The sequence below is a fragment of the Struthio camelus genome, chromosome 27, assembly GCF_040807025.1.
Source record: "Struthio camelus isolate bStrCam1 chromosome 27, bStrCam1.hap1, whole genome shotgun sequence".
NCBI classification, from domain to species: domain Eukaryota; kingdom Metazoa; phylum Chordata; class Aves; order Struthioniformes; family Struthionidae; genus Struthio; species Struthio camelus.
In genome coordinates this window covers 7,328,228-7,353,463 of record NC_090968.1, presented here as the reverse complement: position 1 = coordinate 7,353,463, position 25,236 = coordinate 7,328,228, and the positions used below count along the sequence as shown (strand labels likewise).

The 25,236-nt window shown below is 57.3% G+C and overlaps 1 protein-coding gene across 3 annotated transcripts; it reads right to left on the bottom strand.

Moving 5' to 3' along the window:
* Nucleotides 1–1,169: 1,169 nt before the first annotated feature.
* Nucleotides 1,170–25,236, bottom strand: PLEKHA2 (pleckstrin homology domain containing A2). Of its 3 annotated transcripts, XM_068920679.1 has the most exons (12): nt 25,136–25,236; nt 20,093–20,256; nt 17,619–17,675; nt 16,199–16,247; nt 14,936–15,033; nt 12,206–12,352; nt 10,168–10,314; nt 9,807–9,875; nt 9,506–9,576; nt 7,538–7,601; nt 6,248–6,325; nt 1,170–5,828 (listed from the first exon to the last, which is right to left on the bottom strand). In XM_068920679.1, exons 2-12 carry the CDS (start codon nt 20,231–20,233, stop codon nt 5,463–5,465), a joined length of 1,287 nt encoding a protein of 428 aa, XP_068776780.1. In that variant the 5' UTR covers nt 20,234–20,256; nt 25,136–25,236; the 3' UTR covers nt 1,170–5,462. The 3 variants fall into 3 exon arrangements, with proteins under 3 accessions (XP_068776780.1, XP_068776781.1, XP_068776782.1); XM_068920680.1 differs by lacking the exons at nt 14,936–15,033; nt 16,199–16,247 and having other exon boundaries at nt 25,136–25,220; XM_068920681.1 differs by lacking the exons at nt 12,206–12,352; nt 14,936–15,033; nt 16,199–16,247; ... (1 more) ...; nt 20,093–20,256; nt 25,136–25,236 and adding an exon at nt 10,423–11,474.

Below are 25,236 nucleotides of genomic sequence, written 5' to 3'. Positions count from 1 at the left end.
AGGTATAAATGAAGAGTTTTACTGGGGGACTCTTACCTATGGAAGAGCTCAAGAGAAACAACACTGGAGCTACCTTCTTAACAGCAATTAAACTTGTACCTCAGGCTCCGAGGACACACACTGCCTGGAGATGGAAAGTTTTCACTCCAGCATATCAGTTTCCTCTACAAAATATATGCTCTAGGAGCAAAGAGCGGTTCTCAAATTCTCACCCAGTTATAGTATTTATCCCCTCGTTTTCTAGTAGAGCTGCAAATAAGATCAAAAACATTTTCAAAGCAGAGGCCGCATCCTCACAAGCCCTTGGCATACCCTTAGCAAACGAGGGCTAAGATCTCACCTGTGGATTCTGGCATGACAGTGCACATGTCTCAGGCACGCAAGTTTTTGGGGACCATCAGATTACTGAGGGTCATTCATTCTCTCCTTGCCCCCCAGTGCTTTATCTCTGGGAAAAATCAGTCAGCCACCTGGCTGGCGGCCAGCTGCTTGCCCCTCTGGGAGCTGCCGGATGCAGAGCTGGGAGCCCATCTGTGCTTACCCAGGCTTTGCTGAGCTCGCTGCGCTTCGGCCAGAGCACCCTTGGACGGACCGCAGTTGTACGTGGCTGCTTTATCGCAGGGCCCACTTTGATTTTCACCATTTTCCAACACTCAATCAGAATCTCACAGCATGAGACAAAAGATGCCAGAAATTATTTTTGCAGCTCCACGTACCATCATTAAGGCCTACCAGGACCATTCTCGTCACTCAGCTTTGGGAGAGGGTTTCTGCCCTCCCTTGGGGCAGGACAGAATCACCTGATTTATCCTACAGAGCCCTAGGACACAGGTACTTCATTCACTCCCGCTACAGTTAGGCAAAATCACATAGGGCTATATTAGCAACCCAGTGCTACTCTAGAGGATGGTGAAAACAATGCTGCGCAGTAAAAACCCAGCCTGTTCATAACCCAGCCCTGAAAGCAGGCCCCTCTGGATCCCACCTGAAAAACAGTATGGTCTTTCTTCACTGTTTCTTGAGAGCACGGTCACTGCTTCTTGGCATCAGGGGTACGGAGGCTCTGCTGCAGCTGCTGTGCCCTGTTCCCCTGGCAGAGGCAGCGTTCAGCCCCCTGAGGAATTGCAACCCAAAACACATAATGCCAACAGACTGTCTGGAAAAGCTACTTCGATTTCATTCTTTATTTAAAAACACAGGGGAAAAAAGGAGTTTCATCTCCTGGCAGCCAGCATCTACATGCAAAAGGGTGGGATGCAGGTAATTAACACCACGAGAGTTAGGTGGAGCATCGCCCGCTGCGAGGTACCCTGGTCTGTAAGAGCACTTGAAATACATAGCCAGTACATACGGAAATGGCTGGAGCCATTTTGGAGTTTTCATATAAAAGAGCAAACCCATTTCTCACATCATTCTTTCCATACAAGTTACCTTAAATCTACACTCATCTGTCTACAAAAGCAGGGATCACTCATAGTGAATCACTCTCAGAAGGGCCTGTGCAAGACCCAGGGGTAGCTACTGGGGCTATGCATTCATCCATAAGCAAGATTACTGCGATGCAAACACACAGTGCAAGTGATAACAGTTCCTTTAAAAGAACGCTGCAAAGCTCCATCGAGGTCTGGCTGTTCACTGCTAGCATTACTGTCTGGTCCTTTGAGGATGGGGAGGGAGGGGAGAGAAATTCCTCTTCTGCAAGAGACAGCAGGGGTGCACGTAATGCCTGCAAAAGGGCATTATGGATTGGTTTGGAATATGGATCAACTTTGAGCACATTTGTTTTAATCTCACACTCCTGTGCTATCATTGAGGCCTTTATGCTGTCCTGAAGATGCAGGGAGGGTGGAAAGAAGAGAAACAATAATGTTGCAATAACACTGGAGCCACTGTAGTTTCTCCTCCTGGATAATTAACCATAGTTGTGCAACAGGCTTCAGCTTTACCATCCCAGGCCCGAGGAAACTTTGCAATTATAAAGCAACAAAAATACTCAATACTTCATGTTTTTGAAGCCAAGCACAAATTAACCATAGTCCCTATGTACTTCATGTTTTCCAGAAATGAGGTCAGAGCACTGATATCACTAAATGCTCTAACTTTATGATTTATAGTCATACCAAATTGTTAAAAGTTTTTTGGAACAGAACATTTTACTAGCCAAATAGCAGGTCAGCCAAAAGAAAAAGATTTCAAACACTAGTGCAAATAAAGCAAAAAGGAAAGGAAAAGCAATAGCAAAACCTAGTTTTCTACAATTAAATAACAAATATTAACATTCTCCCTGTACCATTTGCATTGATTCCCACTCATTCTCATAGTTTCAAGGTTTTTCCAGCATCTCCACACTAAGCCACTTTTACCTTAAGAATTTGGGAGGCCTTATTTACTATATTACACAGGCTATCTAAAGTGTACCTTTCGTTGCTTCTCCATGAACTAAACAGAAACATGGGGAAGCAAAATAATGCAATCCGATAACATAACACTATCAAATCATATGCTGGTCAACTGCTTCTGTGAACACAAAAAAAAACGCAATGACGCTGAGACTGAATCTAGTCATGTCGTTGTCGACCTTCTCCAGGTATCACTACAGCATCCGAGAAGGGTCCTCTCTTCCCTAGAGCAACGCATCCCCGACCTTATCTTGGCTTTGAAAATGTGAGCATGGGCCAGGGCTGCAAAACAATCTTAAAATTCTGTTCCATTGCAAGGTCACTCCTTGGCTGTAAACATGATTTCTGTAACAGCAGCATGTTTGATACAGGACTGGCATGAAGAGATGAGGGGGGGAAAAAACGCAGAGCATGGCAAAGCTATAAAATTCCTCTCTGGAGCCTTGTCTCCAGGTGTAGCTCTTAGCAGAAGGCCCAAACCTTACCCATCCCAGAGACAGGCAACTTGCAAAAGCCGTCTGTACCCAAGACACCACAGCTCTCTGTTCAGGCTTTCCATCCCGTTTAGCAACCACACTGAGCCACGTTTCAACATCTCTTTATCTAGACTTCCAGCAGAGCTTGGCTGGATAAGCAGTCCTTCAGACACCAAAAGAGATTGAAGCAGGAAGATGAGGTTTTAATCTCGTTATGAGATGAATCAGGCCTAATCAATGCCTCGGAGCTCAACCGTGATAAAGCTCCGCTCAGTCCCAGACTGAGTCCGAACTAGGCTGAAGCGTGGTTGTTAAACAGCTGGAAACCTGAAAAGGACAGGAACAAATCAGATTTTTTGCTTCTGGGGAGCATGTTAAGCAGATTTTGCAGAGTACAGAACATGTAATAACAGAAAAGGACAACTAGCGCACAATAAAGGAAAGCCTTGTTAACTCTAGACGGCGCCATGTGCTACTAAGCCTGCAGTGCAATTCCAACACCTGCCACCTCCATTTATCAGTCGGAATAGATTTGAGATGGCAAAGAGCATGTCCATGTCTGACACAGGACAAGGAAGTCCATCTGAGCTCCCCAGCAGGGACAATGCCAGCTTATTCAGAGACCTCACATGCGTGCTAGCAGGGCCCCATGCATCCCTGAGCCTGCAGGCATCTCCTCTAGCCTCGCTCAGGGCACAGGCACCTAACAAGGAGAGCTGCTATTCCAGCCCCTGCCTTCTGCCCCCAAGGACCGGTTTCCAGGCACGCACGTGGCAGAGCAGCTAGGAATGCCTGGAATCTGCAGGGCACTTTGCAGTACGTTAAAGTAAGGGATGCCTTCACTTATGTTTTTTTCAATTAACCGCAATTCTGGGTGAAGGCTTTTCTATACCTGAGTGTATGCTACTTTCCTCAGTACACGCACAACATGCCAGCACACGCTCCTTATTCTGGCAGCTTGGTTCAAGTGAGCATGGGAGAGCACCTGCTCAATTCAGAACAAAAGGTAGGCATAACCTTTCATTCTGGGTGAGGTTCAGGCCTGAACAAGAGCCCTCAAAGCAAGGCTGAAGCAGCACGTATGCCTGGATAGGCTCGATGCAGCTTTCACAGAGTCACAGCAACATAAACTACCGTTAAAACCCCTCACAGGGAGCAAGGACAGCAAAGGTGTGCTATCTCTCAGTATCCCAGATATTATACACACCTTTTATGGGTGAAGATTTCAGACAACTCTCTGCTTATGGAATACTTGAATTTTCTATGCACTGTTTGTCACACCTCATATATGAGCTTATTTGGTTATGGAAATGAGAAGTTCACATTGCTTAAAAAAGTTCTGCTCATTTTCATTTCAAGTCAGGTAACAGGCAAGTTGGTTGGACAAGTCTTCCAAGTTTCATTTAAATCCTCTGCTTTCATTACTTCTTGTTAAAAGCACTTCACCATTCAGGCATGTAATATTTTTGGTGCCCAAATGTATGCAGTGCAAAACTGAAAATATACCTGAGAATAATCTTGTTACCTATAGTCACTGTTACACTTGCAGTCTGCCAAGAAGTGGTCCTAACCTTGACTCACATTTTAAAAGTACCAATAAAGTTTTCCTAGGCTCCTGACCATGGAGTCTGCCAGAGTTTAACATGATACAATGGCCACAGATATAAAAAGAATTAATTAAAAGAAAACAGATCTGTTAATATACCATTAGTCAGGCAGTGTAAAGAGCTGGTCTCCTAGAAAAAAGATGTCAATATTGAAGTTGCAGTGCTTTTTCTTTTTGTGAATGCAGCAATGTGGTGGTGTGTCTCCCTGGCTCTGTATCCGGACTGTTTGGGGAAGAGCGAGCAGCATGAAAGGGGAGATACATGTTCTACTGCTAAAAACAAGCAAGGCCACCTCACTCTCCCTTCACACTTCTGAAATCTCCTGCTATGCGTCCTCCAGGTTTGCCTTTTCAGGGAAATTATGCATTTGCTGAAAAGGACACACTTCTGCCAGGCAATGCCAGGGACCTTAGGCTTCTCACTTTATAAAGAAATAACGACGGAGGCACAAAACGCATGCAAGGTCGCCCTGTGCAGCAGCAGCTTTCCAAAACATGTAAAGAACTACCTCGGTTGCAAATTGCTTCTGCAGCCAGCCTCTATCAGGCTTGCTGGGACGCCAAAGGGCTAAAATCTTAGGGGCTATCAGGAAAATGAGTCCTCGCTTCCTTCTGGAAGAGCAAGGACATCAAGCAAGCGGGTCTGGCTGAATCTTGTATTACAAGAGCGAGCTACAGTGGAGGAAACAGGCCAATTTCATCCCCATAAAGGTAACTGGATAAATTTGGTCCAAAGCACTGAGCAGACACATCAGCAGAAGTACTGAGGAGACCAGCTTTTCCAGCCCAGACAACACAGAGAGCTAAGGACACGGCACGGCAAAAGTCCTGCGTGCCCGGGTGCTACGTGCCATGAGCGAACCGGCCCCCGGGCCGTCGCGCGGGAGCCACAGCATCCCCGTGCCCAGCTCGCACCAGGGAGCCCCGTTACAGGCGGGAGAGGAGGCGGCGAGAGGAGCCACGGTGTGGCTCTGCGCCGCATTACACGTCGGAGGTCCGGATGCTTTCATCGTCCAGGTTGAAGACAAACGGCTTCTCCTTCAGATGCTGGGGCTCAGATTTGTGCCGCACGCGTTTCCCCTGCGCCGCGGCGGCATCGCGCTCTGCGAAGGCCGGCAGGAACACCGAGTCTCTCAGCTGCCCAGGCATCTCCTCCATCGCCGGCTGCTTCCCCTCCGGCTGCGGCACCGGCGTCCACGGCTGCCAGGCCGAGGTCGAGGGGGTTTTGCAAAGCGCTTTCCGCTCCTCCGCCGGCTGCCTCAGCTGGCACAAGGAAGGGGTTGAGGAGCTGGAAAGGTTGGAGCCTCCAGGCTTGACCATGGACGTGGATCTCATAAAGGAGATTTCCTGCAAAGACACACACAGAATGAGCGCTGGCTGTTGTTTTTGTGTGTGTGCAACTGCTGTGAGTAATTTGCAAAGCTCTGGGGACCGGGGCTAGGCCCTTTACATGCTCTGCAGAAAGGGGGAAAAAAACAAAGCAAACTAAAAACTTGAATTAAATTGTCCTTAGCCATTAGTCAGTCTCCTGCTCAAGCTGCGGAGAGCAGAGCGGAGCTCATTCACGTCCAGTTTGGTGACTGAATCTCATTTCTCAATCTTTTTTAAGGAAACTTTTCAAGTTACTGGTAAACAAACCCAGAGATGGCAGGGATCTCAGCCTGGAAACAGGCTAGCCCCGAGTGTTTACACAAGGCACTGCAAAAACATAAGTTGGCATAATCTTCAATAAACACTAAACATGAAGCAGAAAGAATCTGACCTACCCTCGGGCGGGTTTTCAGGGCCTGGACTGCCCCCGCGATTGCTCTGATCCAGCTGTGCATGTCCTCAGGGCTGTCTGCCTGCAAAACACACCAGCCAGAAGTGAGACCGGCTTTTGCCTTTGGCGAGCGCTCCAGCGCAGCGAGAGTTCGCCCACGCCGCAGCGACGCGGGGGTACGCAGCAGCGTCGAACGCAGAGGCGGGCAGAGGACCGCTCGTAACCCTGGCCGTTTGTCAAGGGTGTCACCAGCACCGCCAGCTGCAGGAGCTGACGGGCGCAGCGATTTTCCAGGCCGAGCGCCGGGGCGGCCGGCGCTGCTGCCGGGAGCAGGGCTCTCCGGCGGCACCGTCTCCCGCGCGCAGGCTGCTGCGGGCGCCGGCAGGACGCGGCGGGCAGAGCAGCGCGGGGTCCCGCTGCGGACGCAGCACAGCTCTCGCGCACGGGGCAGAGCGGGCGGCTTCTGCTTGAGGCCGCAGCACCGTCCCCCCGGGCTGCAAAAGGGCTCTTTCACAGCAGCTCCGGGAACGAAGCGGCTGCCCCGAACACGGCCTTTCCAGGGCAGGGCTCCCAGCGCAAGCACGTGCCTTTCCTCGGAGGCCAGGAAAAGCTGCTCCGTGGCTCCCGAGGCGGCTCCCGCGGCAAGCGAGGCCGTCCAGCGCGCACAGGCTGCGGGGGGACCTCTGCCTTGCCGATTCCTCCCTGCTGCCAAGCACGCTCAGGGAGGGCGAAGGCAAGTGTCGAGCGGTCCCCGCAGAGCTGAGAGCGCCCGGCGGGAGCTCTGTGCACGGCCGTGCGCGGCGTTCAGTCCCCACTACTCTCGCCGCCGTCCCCAGCCGGCGACGGGCAGCCCCGTTGACTGCCTCTCCCCCCGTGGAGAGAGGGGCTGAGCAGGACTGGCCGAACCCACAGGATGGGACAGGCAGAAACACCCCTGCATGCTCGGGAGCCTCCTCGGATCACCGGGTGCTTTTGTCTCTGCTTTTTCCTGCTCACACGAATAGCTGCTTTTATGAATAAGCCGAAGGGGAGAAGTGAAACTGCCCGGCAGCTCTCCCCCTCTCTCCTCGGCAGCCCAGCGACGCTGAACGCAAGCCCGTCTACTTGCGTTTGCTGGTTGAAAGGCTGTTGGGGAACATCCTGTTTAGAGGAGTGTGACTTGCATTAACTGTCGAGAGCTGAATTTACTGCCTGGAAAAGCAAACAGGAGGCCCGACAACGCCCTCCATCGTGCACTTGCTCACAGGCACCGTCCGTTACCTGCTTCACAACCACCGCGCTTCGGTCGCCTTACCTGGATGTAGAACGTCCTGGAGCTTGTTATAATTTCAAACAGGTTGTCCCGCATGAGGAGGTCACTAGAAACAGTGAGAAAGGGACAGCCGTTACCCAGAAGTCATCATAGATACCAAAACGTCTTATTTACATTCATACCGAGAGCACGTTGAGGAAAAACATTCAAGGCAAACCTTGGATCTCATCAAGACTTTAAGAACAAGCTCCAGCTCCCCAGAGAGCATTACCTTTATCTACAAAGGCGTTTCAGCTTCTGTAGTCTGCAGCCACACCAACCGCCCCCTCCCCACATCTGCAATCCTGATTCTCATTTATGGTTAATTTAACATTTGAACTTAGTATATTCACAGATTTACTAATAAATGATGTTTTTACATTAGCTAAAGAGGTTTGCTTTTCACTGCAAGTCTTTAAATTACTTTGATTTTATCAGCATTAGCTGCAATACATTGTTCCCAAGACCACAGGTGTAGCCACCTGTGGCAGTTTAAGGAATATGCCTACATATGACATTCAGCTGTTTCATGAACACCTTTGTTCTGTGCTGTGATGCTGTTTACTATGCGCTGCCTCGTATTCCTTAACCTAAGGAGATAAGAGCTGTACCAGCATGTCTGTCCACAAAGATGGCTATCAGCACACAAAGGAGAACAGAAGACAGACAATATCCTGCACCCAGTCACATTTGCCCGGCCTGTTCACAGGGAGCTGAAGGAGCACAGATATTCGCAGGTTGTCTGGAGAGAGCAGAAGTAAGAACTGCAGAGCAGGGACTCACAGGACAGGCGGGGGAAGAGAAGGGCTGCTTTTCTGAGAGAGCATCCTTTTCAACCAACCTAGCAGCCAAGGGAGGAGGTTCCCGGAGAGAAAGGGGGAAAATTTTTGAGGGCAGACGGAGCTCGGGACACAACCCTGGCAGCCGAAACGAGGCAGGGCAACATGTCCAGGCGTGTTTTTCCCCGGTCTTCGTACTTCCCGCGCCGCGACGGCTGCAGGGCTGCGCGCGCCCAGCGCAGGCGGAGCGCCCGCCGGGCTCTGGGAGGGGGCCCGCGAGCAGCGCGGGTCCGTCGGGGGTGCGGAGCAGCCCCAGCGCCGCGGCCAGGCACCAGCGGGCACCGGGGACCCTGCTGCAGCCCCAGCCCGCAGGAGCCTGGGGGCATCTAAAAGGAGGCGCGTTAGAGGGTTGTGAAATGCAAACAAGCTCGAGCACGGTCTCAGCCTGGCATTGACTCGCGAGCAGCAGCCGTGCCACTATTTACTCCCCTCTGGGCTCCCTCGAGGAAGGGGTTAAGTTTCCTTCTGGTGTTCATCCGGTTTGGCTCCTGGGAGAGCTGCTCCCCCGCAAACACACCAGAGGAGCCAGGGCTCCCTGCTAATCCCTTGAGAGATGCATCGCCTCTTTCCCATCGCAGCTGCCCGGGCAGCTGCAGAGCTCGGCAGAGGGACGGGCTGCCCCGCGCGCCCAAGGAGCGCCCCTGCTCCGCAGGAGTGCGGCACAACGCCCGTCCCTGCCAGCGGTCCGCGCGCGGGAAGGCATCCGGCTGGGTGCTGATGGGGCTGGCTCTGTCTGAGCCCTGCCCTTCAGCCGTTCCCCTCCTCCTTTGGCGTGCAGCAAAATCCCCCCATCCCCTTCTTGTAAGGGCAACGCAGCCCTGCAAAGGGAGCAGCGGCTGCTGCGCACGTGCTGTCGGGCCGGAGCTCGGCGTGGCGTCGCAGGGCGAGCACGGCGCTGATGCTGCTGCCCGTGAGGACGCTCTGAAATGCAACAGGCCCGTGCAAGGCAAGGGGAGGAGAGGGCAGCAAAAGCCTCGGAAAGGGGAGAACCTGCGTGTTTGCCTCTCGGCGAGGAGCCTCCCGCAGCAGCAGGCCGGGTGTCAGAGGTCTGAGGCTGCACCACCTCATGCATGGCATAAACCAGGGTTACGACAGCAGCAGCACACAACGGAAACACGGGACGAAGCATTACCCGGACTTGACCAGGCATTCGTGGGTCTTGCACACGTCCTTCAGGAGGATCGAACGCAAGGGCTCCTTGTCCTGCAGAGGCGAGAGGGAGACAGTGGCTCATTCTGCCGGCCCCTGGGTGCGCTAGCAGTGGTAGGACTCGTGCTAGCACCCAAGGGCAACGTCCTCCAGAGCCTCCCGCGACGGCGGCTGGGGAGAGGAGCCGGGTCCCCTGGCCCACGGCTGCCGCTCTGGGTGCGGCTGCCCCAGGAAGGGGCTGGGAGAAGCCAGTGGGGCTGGCCAAGCCGGGGAGGGCTGCTCACCTGCTCGCACTTGAAGTAACTGATGGAAAATTCATCGAGAACGAAATACCGGCGCTTCCAGCTCTTCCTCTGGAAAACAGAGGAGAAAATGCTTGAGCGCTGGGCTCTGACGCTCTCCCCACTCTAGGGGCAAGCTGTCGTGGCCTGGTGTCCCGAGCATCCTCTCCGAGCATCCCCCAAGCATCCTCTCCGAGCATCCCCGGTCCCCAGGGAAGGAGCCAGTTCAAAGCCACCCGCTCGGACGGACCCTGCCAGAACTCCCAAGCTGATGAGGGATCTCAGCTCTGCTCCCCGTTAAGTCCCCCCAGCCCCGGCGGGGCCGAGGATGCAGAAGCCAGCGGGGCTCGGCCGCGGCACTCACCACGTTGCCCTGCTTCACGCAGTAGCCGCTCTTGAGGACGGGGGGCCCGGCGGGCGGCTTGGCGGCCGAGGTGGGGATGTAGCTCTGCGAGCGCCGCAGCAGCGGGTGGGCGGCCAGGTCGCTGCCCTCTGCTCCTTCCCCTCCGTTCTGCAACCGAGAGCAAGACCACCGGTGGGAGCCTGCCCGGGACCGGCGACGCGCCTGCCTGCTTCCCCACTCCGTATCAGCGAGGGAATTTGTGGCAGCCTGGCTTACAGAGGCGCTGCCCAGCAGGAACTCGTCCTCAGCCAGACCCCGTCCAGCCAGGGGGTTGCACCGGGTGGGCAGACCGGTACGTAGTGAGGCAACCCGATTTGGTGGTAAGTTAGGTCTTGTGAAACAGCACACGCTCTGAAATCCAGCGGAGTCAAACGCCTGGGGAACAGGGCGCGCAGAGAAACCAGGGAGCGGGACCCCCTCCTGGGAAGCAGGCCGCGAGCTGGAGGGGGGAACAGCCACAGGGAGCCCCGAGCGCACGCTGCAGCCAAGGGCGCGAGCGCCGCAGCGAACGGGAGCGGGGAGCTGAGCTTGTGTCATTGCACGCAGCTTTTATGGCTCCAGCTTGAACGCTATTCACAATTACTGCCCCCACCTATTAAAGACAACGTTGAGAGATCGGAAGGGGCGTTAAAAAAAAAAAAAAGCGCAAGAAAACCTACAACAACAACAGAAGCGACTTGAGGGCTGAAGAAAACACCTTGCAGCAGGAGAGCTAAAGCTTCAGCTGCCTGGGTTATCCAACACCGAGAAGGGACTCAACCGCAACACAGATACCTTCTCGGGGGGAAACGCGAGGCATGAGGAGCTCTGTCATCCGGCAGAGGAAGGGGGAACAAAAACCATCAGCTGGGAGCTAAAGCCAGGCAAACACGTTAGGAAGCAGGGGCACGCTGCAAACCGAGAGCACAACACGTCGTGGGAATAAACTACTCAGAGAAGCAGCAAAGCCCCCGGTCGGCGTTTGCATGGCCGTGCTGATGACTTCCTGGAAGAAACTGTGATGTTTGGAGTTCGGGTAGAAAAATCACAGGAGAGCCGGGCAGCGCAGAGCACTTTGCGGGGCATCGCGCCGCTCCCCTCCGCGCCCCCGTCGCCTCGCATCGCCGGGCCGCGGAAAGGACGGGCGAGCGGCGAAACGCGGCATCCGCGCCGCTCAACCCCTCCGCCGGCCGCGGTGAACCCGGCGGCGCGCCCCACGCCGGCTGCGCCTTCGCGACGGCCTCCTGGGTTCTCCCGGGAGAGAGACGACCGGGAGGGCTGCGGCGGGCGGAAAGGGAGCAGCAGCCGCCTGCCTCCCGCCTGGGTCCGCCCGCTGCGGTCCCAGGAAGCCGCGGCGGGAGCAACAGCCGCTTCACCCCGGGGCAAACAGCAGCCGCGCAGAAAACAGCCCGGCAGCCGATGCACCGCCTCTAAGAGAAATTCCTCGGTGAAAGGAAGGAGCCGAGCAAGGGCCGGGGATGGAGCCCGAGGCTTTTCGGAGGTGGTGCCCGCCGCCGGCGGGGGGTGAGAGGGCCGAGCAGCACCCGGCTCCGCACCCTGCTGCCCCGAGCCCTGCAGCCAGGGAGGGGTTAAACGCTGCTGCCAGCACAGAGCGCTGCCCTGAGCTGATTTCTCTGCCCTATTTTTAGCCCTGCAGCGAGGCTCAGCGCCGGCTGCCGGAGCGCCCCGAGGTGGGAGCCGCCGCCGGCCGCGTGCGCGTCCCTCCACGTGTCACGGCGAGGGGAACCGCCAAAAACGGGGGCCAGCGGCGACCCGCCGAGGCCGCACGGCCAGAGCGGGGCAGCCCGGGCGCGCGCCGGCACCTGCAGCCGCCCGTCCCCGACTGCCCAAACGCCGGGAGCGGGAGCCCAAAGCACCACGCTGCCGTCGCGGCTGTTTTCCCCCCAGGACTGGGGAGGGTTAAAGCTCGCGCGCGCTCTTGGCCGCTCTCGCCGTTTGCCAGGGCTGGGAGCAGCAGCACTGTAAGCTCCCCCCGGTTCTGGCCACCCCGGCCCCTCACCTGGTTGATGGAGATGGGCGTGTGCACCACCACTCCTCCGATGATCTCCGTCTTGTAGGCCACCGGCGGCTTCCTCTCCTGGGCCTGGGCCGCCGCCGGCGGCTTTGCAACCTCGGCGGCCGGCGGGACGCTGCCGCCCTTGGGTACCTGCGGGAGAGAGGCCGGGGCGGTGACGCCGGCGGCCGGGCCCCCTCCGTGCCACTGCCCTGGCCTGCGTGCAGCAACGTCCCTTTACTGAAGTAAAAGGGCAGGACGCCCCGCGTCCCCTTCCCGAGGGTGCCACGGCCGCGGGGACGCCAGCCGGGCTCTTGTTCTCAGCTGGGACCCGCCTGAAGTCCCTGGGGAAGAGGGGGAAGAGGGCTCCGCGCCCGGCTCCCGCACCCGCGCGGGCGCCGCGCCAAACCCCTGCAGCCGCGCCGCCGGGAACGGGAGAGCCCGGCGCCCCTCGGCCCGCGCCGGCCGCCCTGCCCGGCTCCGCGGCAGCGCTGGGCGCAGCCGAGCCGAGGGAAGCGGTCGCAGCACGCGCTCGCCGAGACGCCGCGCCTGCGCGCGGGGTGGGGAAGGGGCCGAAGCTCCGCGAGCAGCCGCGCGGAAGGGGGAAGGCGCTAGGGAAGCCGCGCCGGTCGGTGGTGCCCCCGGCTCGAGCCTCCTCCTGCGAACGCCGCCCCCCGCCCGCCGAAGCCCCCGGCGGCAGGGCCGGCGGGCGGTGAGGAAACGCAGGAACGAGCGATTTGCCAAGAGGAGAGAAGTCGCCGTGAGAACCGGAAGCTGAACCTGGATCTCTCTCAGCACCGGGAGCAATACCCTAACCGCTGCCCCATCCTTCCTGCCCCGCGCGGGGAGGGGCTGCCAGCCCTGCCGTCGCGCGGAGCGAGCCGCCTGCGGCCGAAGGGCCGCCAAGGCTCTCGCCGGAGCCCTTTCGTGCCTTCTGGGGGCCGTGCCAAAGCAGCGAAGCCGCTGCAGCTCAGGGCAGCCCCGGGAAACCCGGGCGCAAAGGCGGAACGACGGGAAGCTGCAGAGGGAAGGGGAGCGACGGCAGTTTCCTACGCTACGCGGCCGGCTGGCCCGGGCGGGCACACGTCCCTTCGTCCCCCCCCTTTGCATCCTGCAACACGAAAGACCTGCAGAAGGCGGGTGGTGCGGAGAGGGGACCCCCGGGCAGCAGCGCGGCTGCACCAACGCCTCCCAGCCGGGCTGGGCGAGCCAAGTCCGTGGGTTTCATGCAGGGAGGACAACACCGCGCTCCAGGGATTTAAGGGAAAAAAAAAAAAAAAAAAAGCTCAAGGGAAAAAAAAATTTCACAAGACCCGATCCTAAACTGTTCCCAAACGATTTTCTTTACACGCAGTTTACAAACTGCGAACAACACGAAGCAGCCTACGATCTTGTAAGATCCCGCCAGCACCACCATTAGCCACACTGCTAATGCCAAGTACCCTACGGTACCCCAACGCCTTCCCAGGGATCCGTTACGTCCCATGTCCATGAGGAAAGCTGTGCCTTGAATACCTAAATCGGAAGTCCTGTCACCCAGTCTCCTCAAACTCAGCATTAACTATTCAGTGCACAGACAGTGCTTTTATCCCCACTACACCAGACCGGGCGCGCAGCAGCCCTCAGCGCCAGGAGCGCCGGGCAGCGAGGAGCAAAGACACCATCAGTTACTGGGTCAGCGACCATTAATTTCTGCTCACATAAACACAGCAGTAAATGAGAGGAGGTTGCCAGCCGAGTCCCCTGGGAGCAGGCACAACCCAGCCTGCCGTGCCCTGCAACGCCGGCGTTTGCTGGGCCGCATCACAAGACCCGCGTTCCAGTAAGAATAAAACTGAGCAAGCAAATTACTGAAGCACAAGAAGCCCTTTGACAGCAGCAGCGAGGAATCAGTTACGTGCAGATCCCGGCCAGCAGGAACGGCACGGGGAAAGCAGCACCAGCGTGCACGTGGATGAGGCCGGCACAGCTGTCCCGGCATGCCACCGCTGCCCCACGCAGCGGCTGGGACAAGGAGGGCAAAGATGCACATCAGCAGGAGGATCCCTTGCTCTCTGGTAGCAGGCCCTAAGTCCTCGGAAAGGGACCATGGCAAAGCTTCCCAGCCCCATGATCTAAAAGGCTCCATCACCAGCAAGTTGCCTCTTCTACTTAGAGTGCATCTTTCTTAAATTAAAATCACCCAGGCCATGCATGCTTGCAGAACAGCGCATAAGCACGCGAGGCATTTGTATAAGATCGCTGCTCCCAGGGGGCCCGTCCCGCAGGAACGGAGCACCCTGCCAGGGAACGAAGGGGTTTCGGGAGCTACAGCCCGGCCTCGCTGCCGCTTTATGCGGCGGCTCAACGCTGGGCGTGAAGGAAGAGGAGCAAACTTCAGAAGGACAAGGAGACCAGGCAGCAGCCAGCGGAGAGCTGCGTTTCAGCTTCTTCCTTAGTCTGCGGCCGTGAAGCAAGATCCCAGGATTAACAGAGAACATCTCAGGAGCTTGACTAGGAGTTTGCAGCAGGGCCAGCACCACAAGCGCTGCACTAAACCTCTCCAAGTCTTGCAACCCAAATATTTCCAGGGACAGCCTTGCCACTACTTCTTGGCAGGCTTCTCAGGTGGGACGGGGGAAGTGATGGAGGAGGAGAGCACAGAAAGAACAAGACCTACAGCTCTTCCAGACAGTTATCTGATGGCCCATCAAGGGAGGACACAGAGACATCAGAGACATGCATAGTGCAACCTACCGTAATCTTACTGGCGCGGTTCAGAGCCTCCACCCAGTCCTGCAGGTCTTTTTGATCACTGGCTTGCAAGAAATAGCGCTGAGATAAAGCATTGATAACTATCAAAGAAGGGAGTAAAAAAAAAAAAAAAAAAAAAAAAAGAGTTGAGTGCTTAGCATTATTAAAACAAATGCAAGGAGACAGCACCTCCCGCCTCCTCGCCCCAGAGCGCTCTGTAAGCGCAGGGTGCTGCAACCTCTCGCGGGGAGACACGTCCGAGGGGCCGGCACGCAGCGCAAAGGCGGGACACGGCCGCGTTGGCCTCGACGCGGCCTCGCAGCAGCGCTGGGGCCGGGCTGGGGCGAAAGCCCGATCCAGCCGCGGCCACACAGGCAACTTCAGCCGCGGGCACGGAACGACTGAGCGGGAGGGAGCTCGCCCGGAGCGCCGCAGGCAGCGCGCCCACGCGAGCGTTCGAGGGTCCGCTGCGACTTTTACTCAGCGCTTTGGTTTTAACTCTCATCCGTAATTTCAGTGCAAGCCCCAGCGGGGTCTGGGAAACTCCTCCGAGAGCGCCCCTCTGACCCGCCAGCAAGCGCAGCCTTCCGGACGCCGGCCAGGCGGGCGGGAGAAACTCCCGGAGGATTTCTGCACTGAAAAGCTGGAGATATCTTTAATCGCACGAGATCTTGCCGAAACCCACGCGAGGCTTGTGCCCTTGCCTTCCGCCACGGAGGCGTTTGGCTCCGGAGCGCCGAAGCGTCTCGCTGCCGCGCCGCCACGCTTGCCCTTGCAGGCACGTGGGGCTTTGCAGCGCGCAACAAGCCAAAGCGGCTCCGGAAGCGAGCCCAGTCACCGCGTGGGAACGCGCTGCATGCTCTGCCCTTTGTCTTGGGTTACATCCCTCGGAGTAAAGCATTGCAAAGGCAACACCGTTCCTTTGGGACAAGTACGTGCTTGCGCTGTCATTTCTGCGGCTTTAAACCTGAGTTCACGGCTCCTGCACGCAAGGACCTCGTGCAGCACGGGGCGAGCCGAGGGCCACCGGGGCCGTGGGGGGAAACCCGCCACCAAGCGCCCTTCCCGCGCCCCGACGGGACGGCGGTGGGAGCTCACGCGGCAGCCAGAAAGGGAAAAGCGCTGCATCGCAGGAGGCGGCAGCGCGACGGGAGGCAGGGGAAGGGCTCCCGAGCGCAGCGAACGCCAGGGCCGCGCGCGAGGACGCCGGTCCCGCGGGGGTCTGCGGCACCCCCGGGAAAGCCCCGCCGCGTCCCCCTCGCTCACCGAAGCAGAACGGCGTTTTGGGCTTCTGTTTCGGGGTGGCGATGCTGACCTGCAAAAGAGCAGATTAAAGACAAAACGACGGGAGGGATGCGCGGCAACGGCAGGCGGCAGAGCAGGGAGCGGGGAACCGGCCGGGGCCGAGGCTGCAGGGCGCCGGCGGCAGCGCCGGGAGCCCGGACCCGGCCGGCGCCCGGGCAGCTCCGCGCGCCAACTGGCTCCTCTCGGATTTCACGCCGAGCACATGTCGCAACGGCCTCGGCGGTCCCCAAGGAAGGTCAGCGCAGGGCCCCGGCTTTCACCCCCCGCGCGCTCGCTGCTTCGTACAGCGAGAGCTTTCAAAGGCCTCGAAAACACGCGTTTCTGCCGGACGAGCTTAGCTGCTCTTGTCAGCAATTAAGAAAATTGAAGGAAAATAGCAGCGGTTTCTCCCTAAAGAGCAGGAATCATTTATATAAGAATAATATTCCCTGGGGCTCCAAGCACAGCAGTCATGGAGTATTTATTCTGACAGGCTTCCTATTTCCGAGCCAGTCTATAATGCTTCAAATATGCTTTCTCAAGCAAACCTCCATTTTTCTGGCATATTTACAGCTGGTAGTTAAAGCCACTGGCGTAACCCAGTCCTGCAGTTTGTGACCAGACGCTGTCCTACAGCGATTTTCATTTTGACTAAAACATATATAATTTATCAGCGAGGCTCCCCCTGAAATGGGAAAGGCTGAATCTCCCAGCATTGCTTCATCTGAGCTTAATTTATAAGTCATGATTCAGCAGGCGCAGAGAGATCAGTCCAGTCCTTTTCCCGGTTCAATAACGAGCCGAACCGGGAGCGGCGACGGCACAGCCGCCCCAAACCCGGCGCGAGGGAGACCCCGAGGGTCGTCCGCGAGTCTCCATCCCCGCCGGGCCGGCACGGACGGCTCCGGCGGAGCCGGGCGATGCTCGGGCTGCAGCGACCAGCAGCGCCAGGCAGCACCCAGCCGGGGTTATCCGCGCTCAGCGCCGGGCGATGCCTCCCCGCGGGGCGGACCGGGGTATCGGCGCGAGCCGGGCTTGCCCGCCCTTGCTCACCGAGCCTCCCCGGCTCCTGCCGCCCCGTGTCCTTCCTCATTAAAGAGCAGTTCCTCTTCCTCCTGCTGCACCGCGGCCGCCCCAGCCGGGCTCGCGGGGTGCGAGGACGCGGCCGGGGGAGGCGGCTCCGCGCGCCCAGCGCCGCGGCAGGCGCGCTCTGCCCTTTCCCAGCGCGGGGCAGAGCGCGGACCTGCTCGGGCTGCCGTCCCGGCGAGGGAGGATCGCGCGGCTGAGCGCGGATCTCGCCTCGGGTGCTGCTGGGGCGAGTCACTGCCTCTCCTGGGAAAGCTGCTCGGATAAGGGGACAACGCAGAGCCTTCGTCTGCCCTTCGCCCCACCCTGACATTACCTTGGAGATGTAGGTCAGCTGCAAAGATCCAACGGCACCCGCTCCGATAGCCAGGTTCTGCAAAACATTTAATGAGCAATGGGAGCTAAATGACAGGGAGAAGACAAACGAGACAAGCCACGCTATCATTTAGAGTCATTGGGGTCGAGCAGCTAGAGCAACAGCCGCGCTCCTGCCCTCTGCCCTTTCGTTTCTCTGTGCAACTCCTTCACCTCACACCCTAACCAGCTGAGATTGCACATGGGTTACGGCACCCGAGCGCAGTGCCTGGCTGCAGCTGCAACGCTCCCAGGCCACAACTGCCAGCCCCGCTCACCGCCACCAGGCCAAGGTGCAAGACAGGGGCTCCGACTTCTACCTCGTCTTGCCCCAAAAGTGCAAGCTTGTGCTGACACCTGTCAGGAGGCTCGTGGACATGAGGCCGGGGGCTTCCCCTTCCCTTTTTAAGAATGAAATAAAGATTTTGCTGTGAGATGCACTTCAAGAAGTCAGGTGTCTCCCTAGCCTTGAGAGGCCACAGCACTATGAGCAGCTCTCAAGCAGCATGGGATTTCCAGGAGGGTCTTCCTGGAGCTCATCTTTGGTTCTTATTATTTTCAGCTTGAGAACAAGCACTAGGGCAGCTCCCAGAGATGTCAGGGGTGACAGGCACAGACTCCAGCTACTCCAGTCATCCAGCTCCCCGTCTAAGAAGAACATTTGCTGTATGACACCATCTCCATGATGACAAATATTTGGGAGATGTACCACTCCCAAATTGGCCCAGTGCTTGTGCCTGCTCCTCCGAGGTCGCGCGGCGTGAACCACGAAGGCCGCCCTGCTGGAGCTCCTTGCCGCCGCACTCGGCCACGGAGAGGCTGACGGATATCCTACAAGGCACGAATCTTCCTGCACAGGGTCCTTCTGTGGCTCCCAGGAGATGCTCCCCTCAGGCCTACTCAGCGGAGATGTTAGGAACGTTTTAAAGATGCACCAACTTCCACGACCTTCAGCACAGGCCCAGCGTAAAGCTTGCGACCGGAGCGGGAGACCTGGAAGTGGACTTGGACCACGCAGAACCTTCTGCAGATTATATTCTACTTCCATTTTTAGCAGAACGGGACCAAGGAGGACAATGCTGCTGCTCAATGCTGCTGCTCAGTGCAGCGATGAGTAGGTCTCGTTGGCTGGTACCATCTTGGATTATCTCTGGACCTTGCACACAGCTTAGAGAGGCCTGGAGGCTTGGGGCTGCGCACGCTGTCACGCAGCCAAATGCATGCAAGGAAGAATTCTAGGTTTATTTTCTTTGGATTCGATGTCTAAAGAAACGTGGAGGGGAAGTTTAGGAGTGTTTGTGACACACGCCATGCATACTGATAACAGATGCGATCCCATTGTGTTCCCGTTTCCTCGGAGAGAGAGTCCCGCACAGAAACCAGCTCGGGCTGCTTGGAAGCGACAGATTGCTTCCAGATGCAGCCAGGACCAACACCGCTGCTGCGTCCCGGGACAGCAGCTTCACCCCACGCAGGACAAGACCCACAGCTTTCCCATAGACTTCACCAGGCTTTGGACGAGGCTGCTGGGAGTGGAAAATTCAACCCCAGCTTTGGAAAACAAAATGAGACTGAGCAATAGATGATGGGGGGGAAAGTCCTGCTCTTGCGCTTCACCCCGCTCTCAGGAAAAAAGCATTTCCCTCTAATTCAGCTGTGCTGGAATATGCACCAACGTGACGGACAGTGCTGTCCCCAAGACCCAACACGCTCTCTCCCAGACTGCTCTCTCTTTAAAAACAACAGCAAGCCACACACACAGAATGGCTCTTTTCTACATCGCTTAAAACACCAGGCAAAATTAGCAGCGTGCGAGAGGGCAGAGCGTCCCCAGAGCATACCAGAGCAGGTGGCACCAAGCCCTTGGTCATGGACCGACATCCCCAAGGCCACTTTGGTACCGACACCTGCAAGGGCAACCAGGGGCTGCTGCACATCAAAACGACCCAACGAACAAATCGCGGGGAGGGTTTCGCTGTGCACAGTCCCCAAGGACGGCTTCACAGCCTCGTACCATCAGCGGCTGCAAACCGTCCCAAACCGCGGAGGAAACACCCGCGGGTCCAGGCGCAGGGAAACCCGCTTTCCCAGGGCTTCGGCCACTATCGTTGTTTATCTTAACTGAGGCTCCAAAACAGCCAAACATAAGCAGGAGGCCAAAGTCAAACATCAGACCCAGGGCCTCAGGCAATAGTGTATCAAAATAAAGACATTTGTTTAGACAAATAATTAGTGTCCGAGCAGCAGAGGGACAGTCAAGTTTGTAAGCTAACTTGGGAGAAAAAGATCGTTGCGCGCAAAGCAGTTGCAATGAGGAGAGGACCTCTGCACCGGGCTGCTGCACGGAGCGACTTCAGAGACCAAGCGGGAGGCAGGAACGCAGCTCGGAGCGGGAGGTGTTTAACGGGGACACCGACTCTCGCTCCGGGGTCCTACCTGAGGGTTGTCCATGTACCACAGGAGGCAGTTGGCCTGGGTGTCCAGGATGAAATACCTCCGCAGAAACTTGCCGCAGGTCTCATTTTCTTCAATGTCCAGAAACCCACAGATACGGTTCTGTCGGTCCAGATAAGGCATGCCGGGCTCCTTCTCGCATCACCCTGCGGAGACAGACATCGCAGGGGAGAGGTGGGTGCTCTGCCCCCGCAGCCACCCCAGCTCCCCCCCAGCTGCTCCCGCATTTACACTCATTTCAATTCATTTGCACCAGAAGTACCAGGGCGACAGCTCAGGCGCTCAGCTCGTACTCGAGCGCGCGGCAGAAAGATGCCAAGAGGGAGAAGGAAGAGAGAACCCGCTAGAGCGGATCCAAGCGAGCACCTCGCCGGCTTCCCTCACGGCAACCCGAGGCATTCGCACGGACGCGTCCCACCTCCCCGGCGGTGTGCACCGCTCCCTGGCCGAGAGCCGCGGACCGCGCCGCGGGGAGGGCTCCCGGAGCACGCGCGGCTGCAGAGGGGGTCGGAGGCTCCGCTCCTGGCCCACCGCACCACGTCCCATGGCAGCCGGAGGAGCTGCCTGCACGTCCCCCTCCTTGCACTGCCTCCAAACTCCCATCCAGCCTTCCCGCTGCCTCTCCTAGGCCTCCAACGCACATGGCTTAACACGTTAAAAGCAAAACGAAACCGCGGCCATCGTGTACTCCCGCTGCGCAAAAGCTGCCGGATGAGCACAGAGGTCACCAAGCACGCTTTTGGGACAAGAAGGGGGTGCCAGCGCGAGGCCCTGGGTGCGTGCAGGAGGGCGACAAATCAAGCAAGCAAGGGAACAGAACTGAAATAGCTCAGCTGAGGAACTGCAGGAGTTTGGGCACTGGGGAGCTTCGGGAAACTGCAGATGGACTCAATCACTGCACCGCACTGAGCAGCCGCCGCCGCCAGCCAGCCGGCCCGCGCGGCTCACGGGCAGCTCTCCCAGCCTCTCCCGCAGGCCCGTCCCCGCGCCACGGCCACCTGGACCTCCCAGCCCCGTCCCAGCGGTGCTCGCCTCCCGCCGGACCCCCTCCAGGGGGCTCAACAGCTCAGAGCGGCCCCGTGACCGAGGGCAGCCCAGCCAGACAGAACAGGGAAGCGACAAGGGTCTGACATGAGAAACAAAGCACTTGGCCCCTGGGAACCAGCAGCAGAAAATAATCCCGAAATGGCCTGCGCGCTCGAGAGAGTCCAGCACACTCCCAGGAAATGGAAAACAATCTGCAACTCCAGCAGAAAATATGCACAGCCAGGATGCAGAGTCAGCAGGGAAAACAGTGACCAATCTCCGCGGGGTAAAGCCACGACACCAAGTGCTCCAGGCTCATCACCTTCCAGCGCTGCCCTCCTCGCCCGCAGAGCTCACCTCTGCCGCCGTAGCAGGCTGCAAAGGAGCAGCGCCAGGCTGCAACCCCCGGCCTCCCGGGCAGCCAAAATCCTCCCTCTGCAGAACCAGGAGCCCTTCCACGAGGAGGGGCCGCTCGGAGAAGTGCCCTGCCAGAGCCTGCTGCGGCGCGGACACGGGAGCGCGACAGCCCAGAGCGGGCAGAAAGACAGCGCCCGACTGGAGAGCACCGCGGAGGGCAGCAGCCAACGGGCGATACTCGCATCCTCGTGGGCGCCGGGGGACCCCACGGCAGCGGTGGCCCCTTTGAGTCAGTGGGAGCGGGTGCATGTTGCCACTGCTTTAATTTGGTAGCGGCTCACACCTCCCCGGCACGAGGCGAGCGGGGGAGCAGGCTGCGAGTGCCAGGGAGCCAAACCCTTGAGCGCCTCGTGCAATGGAGATGACCCCTCGCCGGGGGGCTCCACGGCCTTGCCATCCCCTCCTTGCCATCCCCCGCGTGTGCGGGGCCGGCGGAGCACGCCCCTCGCCCAGGCAGGGAGCCCCCGTCCCCACGGCTCGCAGCAGGGCAAAGGCAGCGGTTACGGAAAGGGAGCAAGCTGGACTTGGTTTGGTTTGTCTGGTCAAATAGGAGGTGGGGCAGGTGCCACAAGAGGAGGCAGCACAAATAAAAGATCTCATGCAGAAAAGGAGGAAATGCTATTTCTGAGCTGAAAAGCTGCAGTGGAGTGGGGCACCGAGAGGCAGGTGTTATGCAAGAGCTGCGGTGCAGTTGCAAGGTAGAGATGACAGAGAACAAGTCGACTGTTATGCTGTTAGGATCTCTGAGTTTTAGCATCAGCATTTTGGGCAGGGGTGTCACGGCTTTGCTAAGAGAGAAATCATCACTTCAGGAGGAGGGATTGTTTTAAAACAGCACATTTGCCCTGATGCAAAGGTTGTAGGCACTTTGCATAAGAGAAGCTTACTTTACTCTTTTTTTTTTTGGGGGGGGGGGGGGGAGGGGAGGAGAGGATACAGATTAAGCAGATTCCCAAGAACTTCAGCTGAACCAGTAAGCTCAGATCAGGCCTCAGAAATCACCTCCTCTTCCTGCTGCTAATAAAAGTGCAGAGATCTGTGCTTATGAAAGGGATGAGAAAGGAACTGAGGTGTGGTATGACATCTGGCTGGCTTTTGTGGATAGTTCAGGGATGGGTCCTCCCAGCTCCTCTTGTGCTGCAGGGCTGGATGCCACAGGACAGATACTGCGACTCCTTAATTCCCCCTTGCCATCCTCAATTAATACAGGCTCGACTGAAAGTATTCAAACCAGCTCAACTCTTCTGTGCAAGCCGACCTCAGATTGCACTTGGATATGCAAAATCATTGGGCACAGGAGATAACAATCACTCCAAACTCTGCCTTCCAGACTGAGCTCTCCTCCAGTGGCACAAAAGCGGGAATCTTCCCTAACTCTGCTCTGGGCGTAGGGCCACACCTCCGGAGCTGGGTCTCCTCCCAGACAGGCTCCCTCTCTCATCATAGCCCCTTGCCTACAGGACATGAACTGTCTGTCTCCTTGCAGCCACTGAGAATTTCACTCTTCCATAGGAAAAGGATAAAAATAGCATCTCCAGCTCCATCAGCATGTAGGCATTTGGTCCTCCCGCTAAGGAACTCCAGGAGGGCTGGAAAAAGCTCACTTTTGCATTAATGCTTACTGTTTATACAGTTCTTTTACGTTCAAAGTCACAATTCTTTTTATGCAAGATCCAGGCTTGTCTTTGCTATAGGAAGGACACAAGACTAAAACTGAGGAAGAGAATAAAGACTAAATGCAAGAAGGACCTCACAGAAAATCATAATCATTTAGAAGTGCTAATGAATCCCTGAAGGCCTAGCAACGTGGAAGGCACTTTAACTTCAGATTACATCCATTAGGGAAACATTATGGACATCATAATGGAACTGAGCATATGAAGCTACGATTTATGGGAGATGCCTGCATCTGATTCATGGAAGCTAATCTGCCGTCCAACAATAACCTAAAGAATTTCCCAAGCATTGCACTGAAGTAGGCCCCTAGGATCTCATTACTATAGCCCATTTATGAACTTATGTCATCTCGCAGTGAAGTGCATCAGAGGCCGAGGTTCTCAGGGCTTCTAGGATTCTTCCCTTTCCTAGCTTCTGAAGTGACTGTCTTCTCAGCATTTTCAGATGTGAAAACAGTCATAATATCCCGCCAAAAAAGAACAGACAAACCTCTTCTGGCTCAGTTAATGAGATGACATGAGCAATTAAGCTACAGAGGCAGGTTTACAGCAAAACAGGATGACAAACACCCTCTCCCCTGTCTTCCAAGATACAGCTAGGCTGTTGCATTTCACCCAAAATGGGGCAGCTTACCAGGAAGAAGCAGGACATCGAGGGAGTCATCCAAATGGTATTCAGACCCCTTTATGCAGTTAGCACTGGCTCAAAGGCTGTACGTGCGGTTACACAGCCAGACTTTCCAGGAAGTTCACCCAGGCTGGCGGTTCTGCACTGCACTATTGCAGCGGCCCATGCCCTTTTCTATCCTGCTCCTGGCACTCATTGAAAAACTGCAGCAACAGGAGCATTATCCATGAAAATCTGACAGCAGAAAGACAAAGCAATGCATAGACTAGATAGTGAAAGAATCACAGCAGCACTGGCTGGAGGCATCCCCTCAGCGCCGCGCTGTGCAACACAGCCTGCTGCTCCTGCAGACAGTCACGACACCTCCTCCTCCTCCCTCAGGTCTGAGTCTGCCAGCCCCAGGTGCCTCGTGCTGCCTGGGACGCAGGACAACCGTCCCTATTTCAGCTCCCACCACGCAGCTATGAGACATCCCTGGTGCAACCACTAGCTGCAACAACAACCAGCGCTACTTCCTTTCACCTGGCCTGGCAAAGGAGTTTCCAGAATTCGCCCTCCCAACGTCTATCTGGTGACTGACACATGAGACAGAGATGGTGTAGGAAGAGCCCAACAACTAACGCCTGCTAATTCCAGACATTGGCCTTAATGAAATAATTAACCTGTTGAAAGGCAGGCTGGAAACAACAAGGTTAAATTTCCTCATCTCGCCCTATAAAAAAGACACCGTCAGAGGAACAAGCTCTAATGAACCAAGGATCCCAAATCCTCCCCACACATTTGCTAGCAGCTCCTTAAGGCACAGATCCAAGGCGGAGGTCAATGCATTCAGCATGGACAAATCTCCCCACGGGGGCTCTGTGCTGAGCACCCAAAAACGCAGGACGCCCCGGCAGGAGCGGGCCTTGCTGCCCTCAGTTTTTCCCCCCTGGTTGCAAGCGCTACCGTGCGGAAGCGCAAGGCACCGCCGCAGACCCCAGCACGGCGGGAGGCCCCTCGCCGTCGGATGAGGCATCGCTGCTCCCAGCTGCTGCGAGAGGAGTTTCTGCCCCACCGCGGGAGCGGCGCACCAAACCCACCAGGGCTTTTCCTTCCCAGGGCCGAGCCCCCGGGGGATGTCGCCGGCTGCCCGCCCGCCCCCGGCCCTTCCAGCCCAGCAAGGAGGGGCCCGGCCCGGCGAAAAGCCCCGGGGTGCCGCGGAGCGCAGCCCGGGCTCCGGCCGCGCCGCTCGCTCACTCGCCCGCGGGCTCCGCGCCGCGGACACGCGTGGCCACTCACCGCGCGGCGTCCCTGGGCTGCGCCCCCCGCGCGCGGCCGGCGGAGCGGGCTGGGCGGCGGCCGGCGCGGCTCCGCTCCGCTCCGCGCCGCGCAGGAGGGCC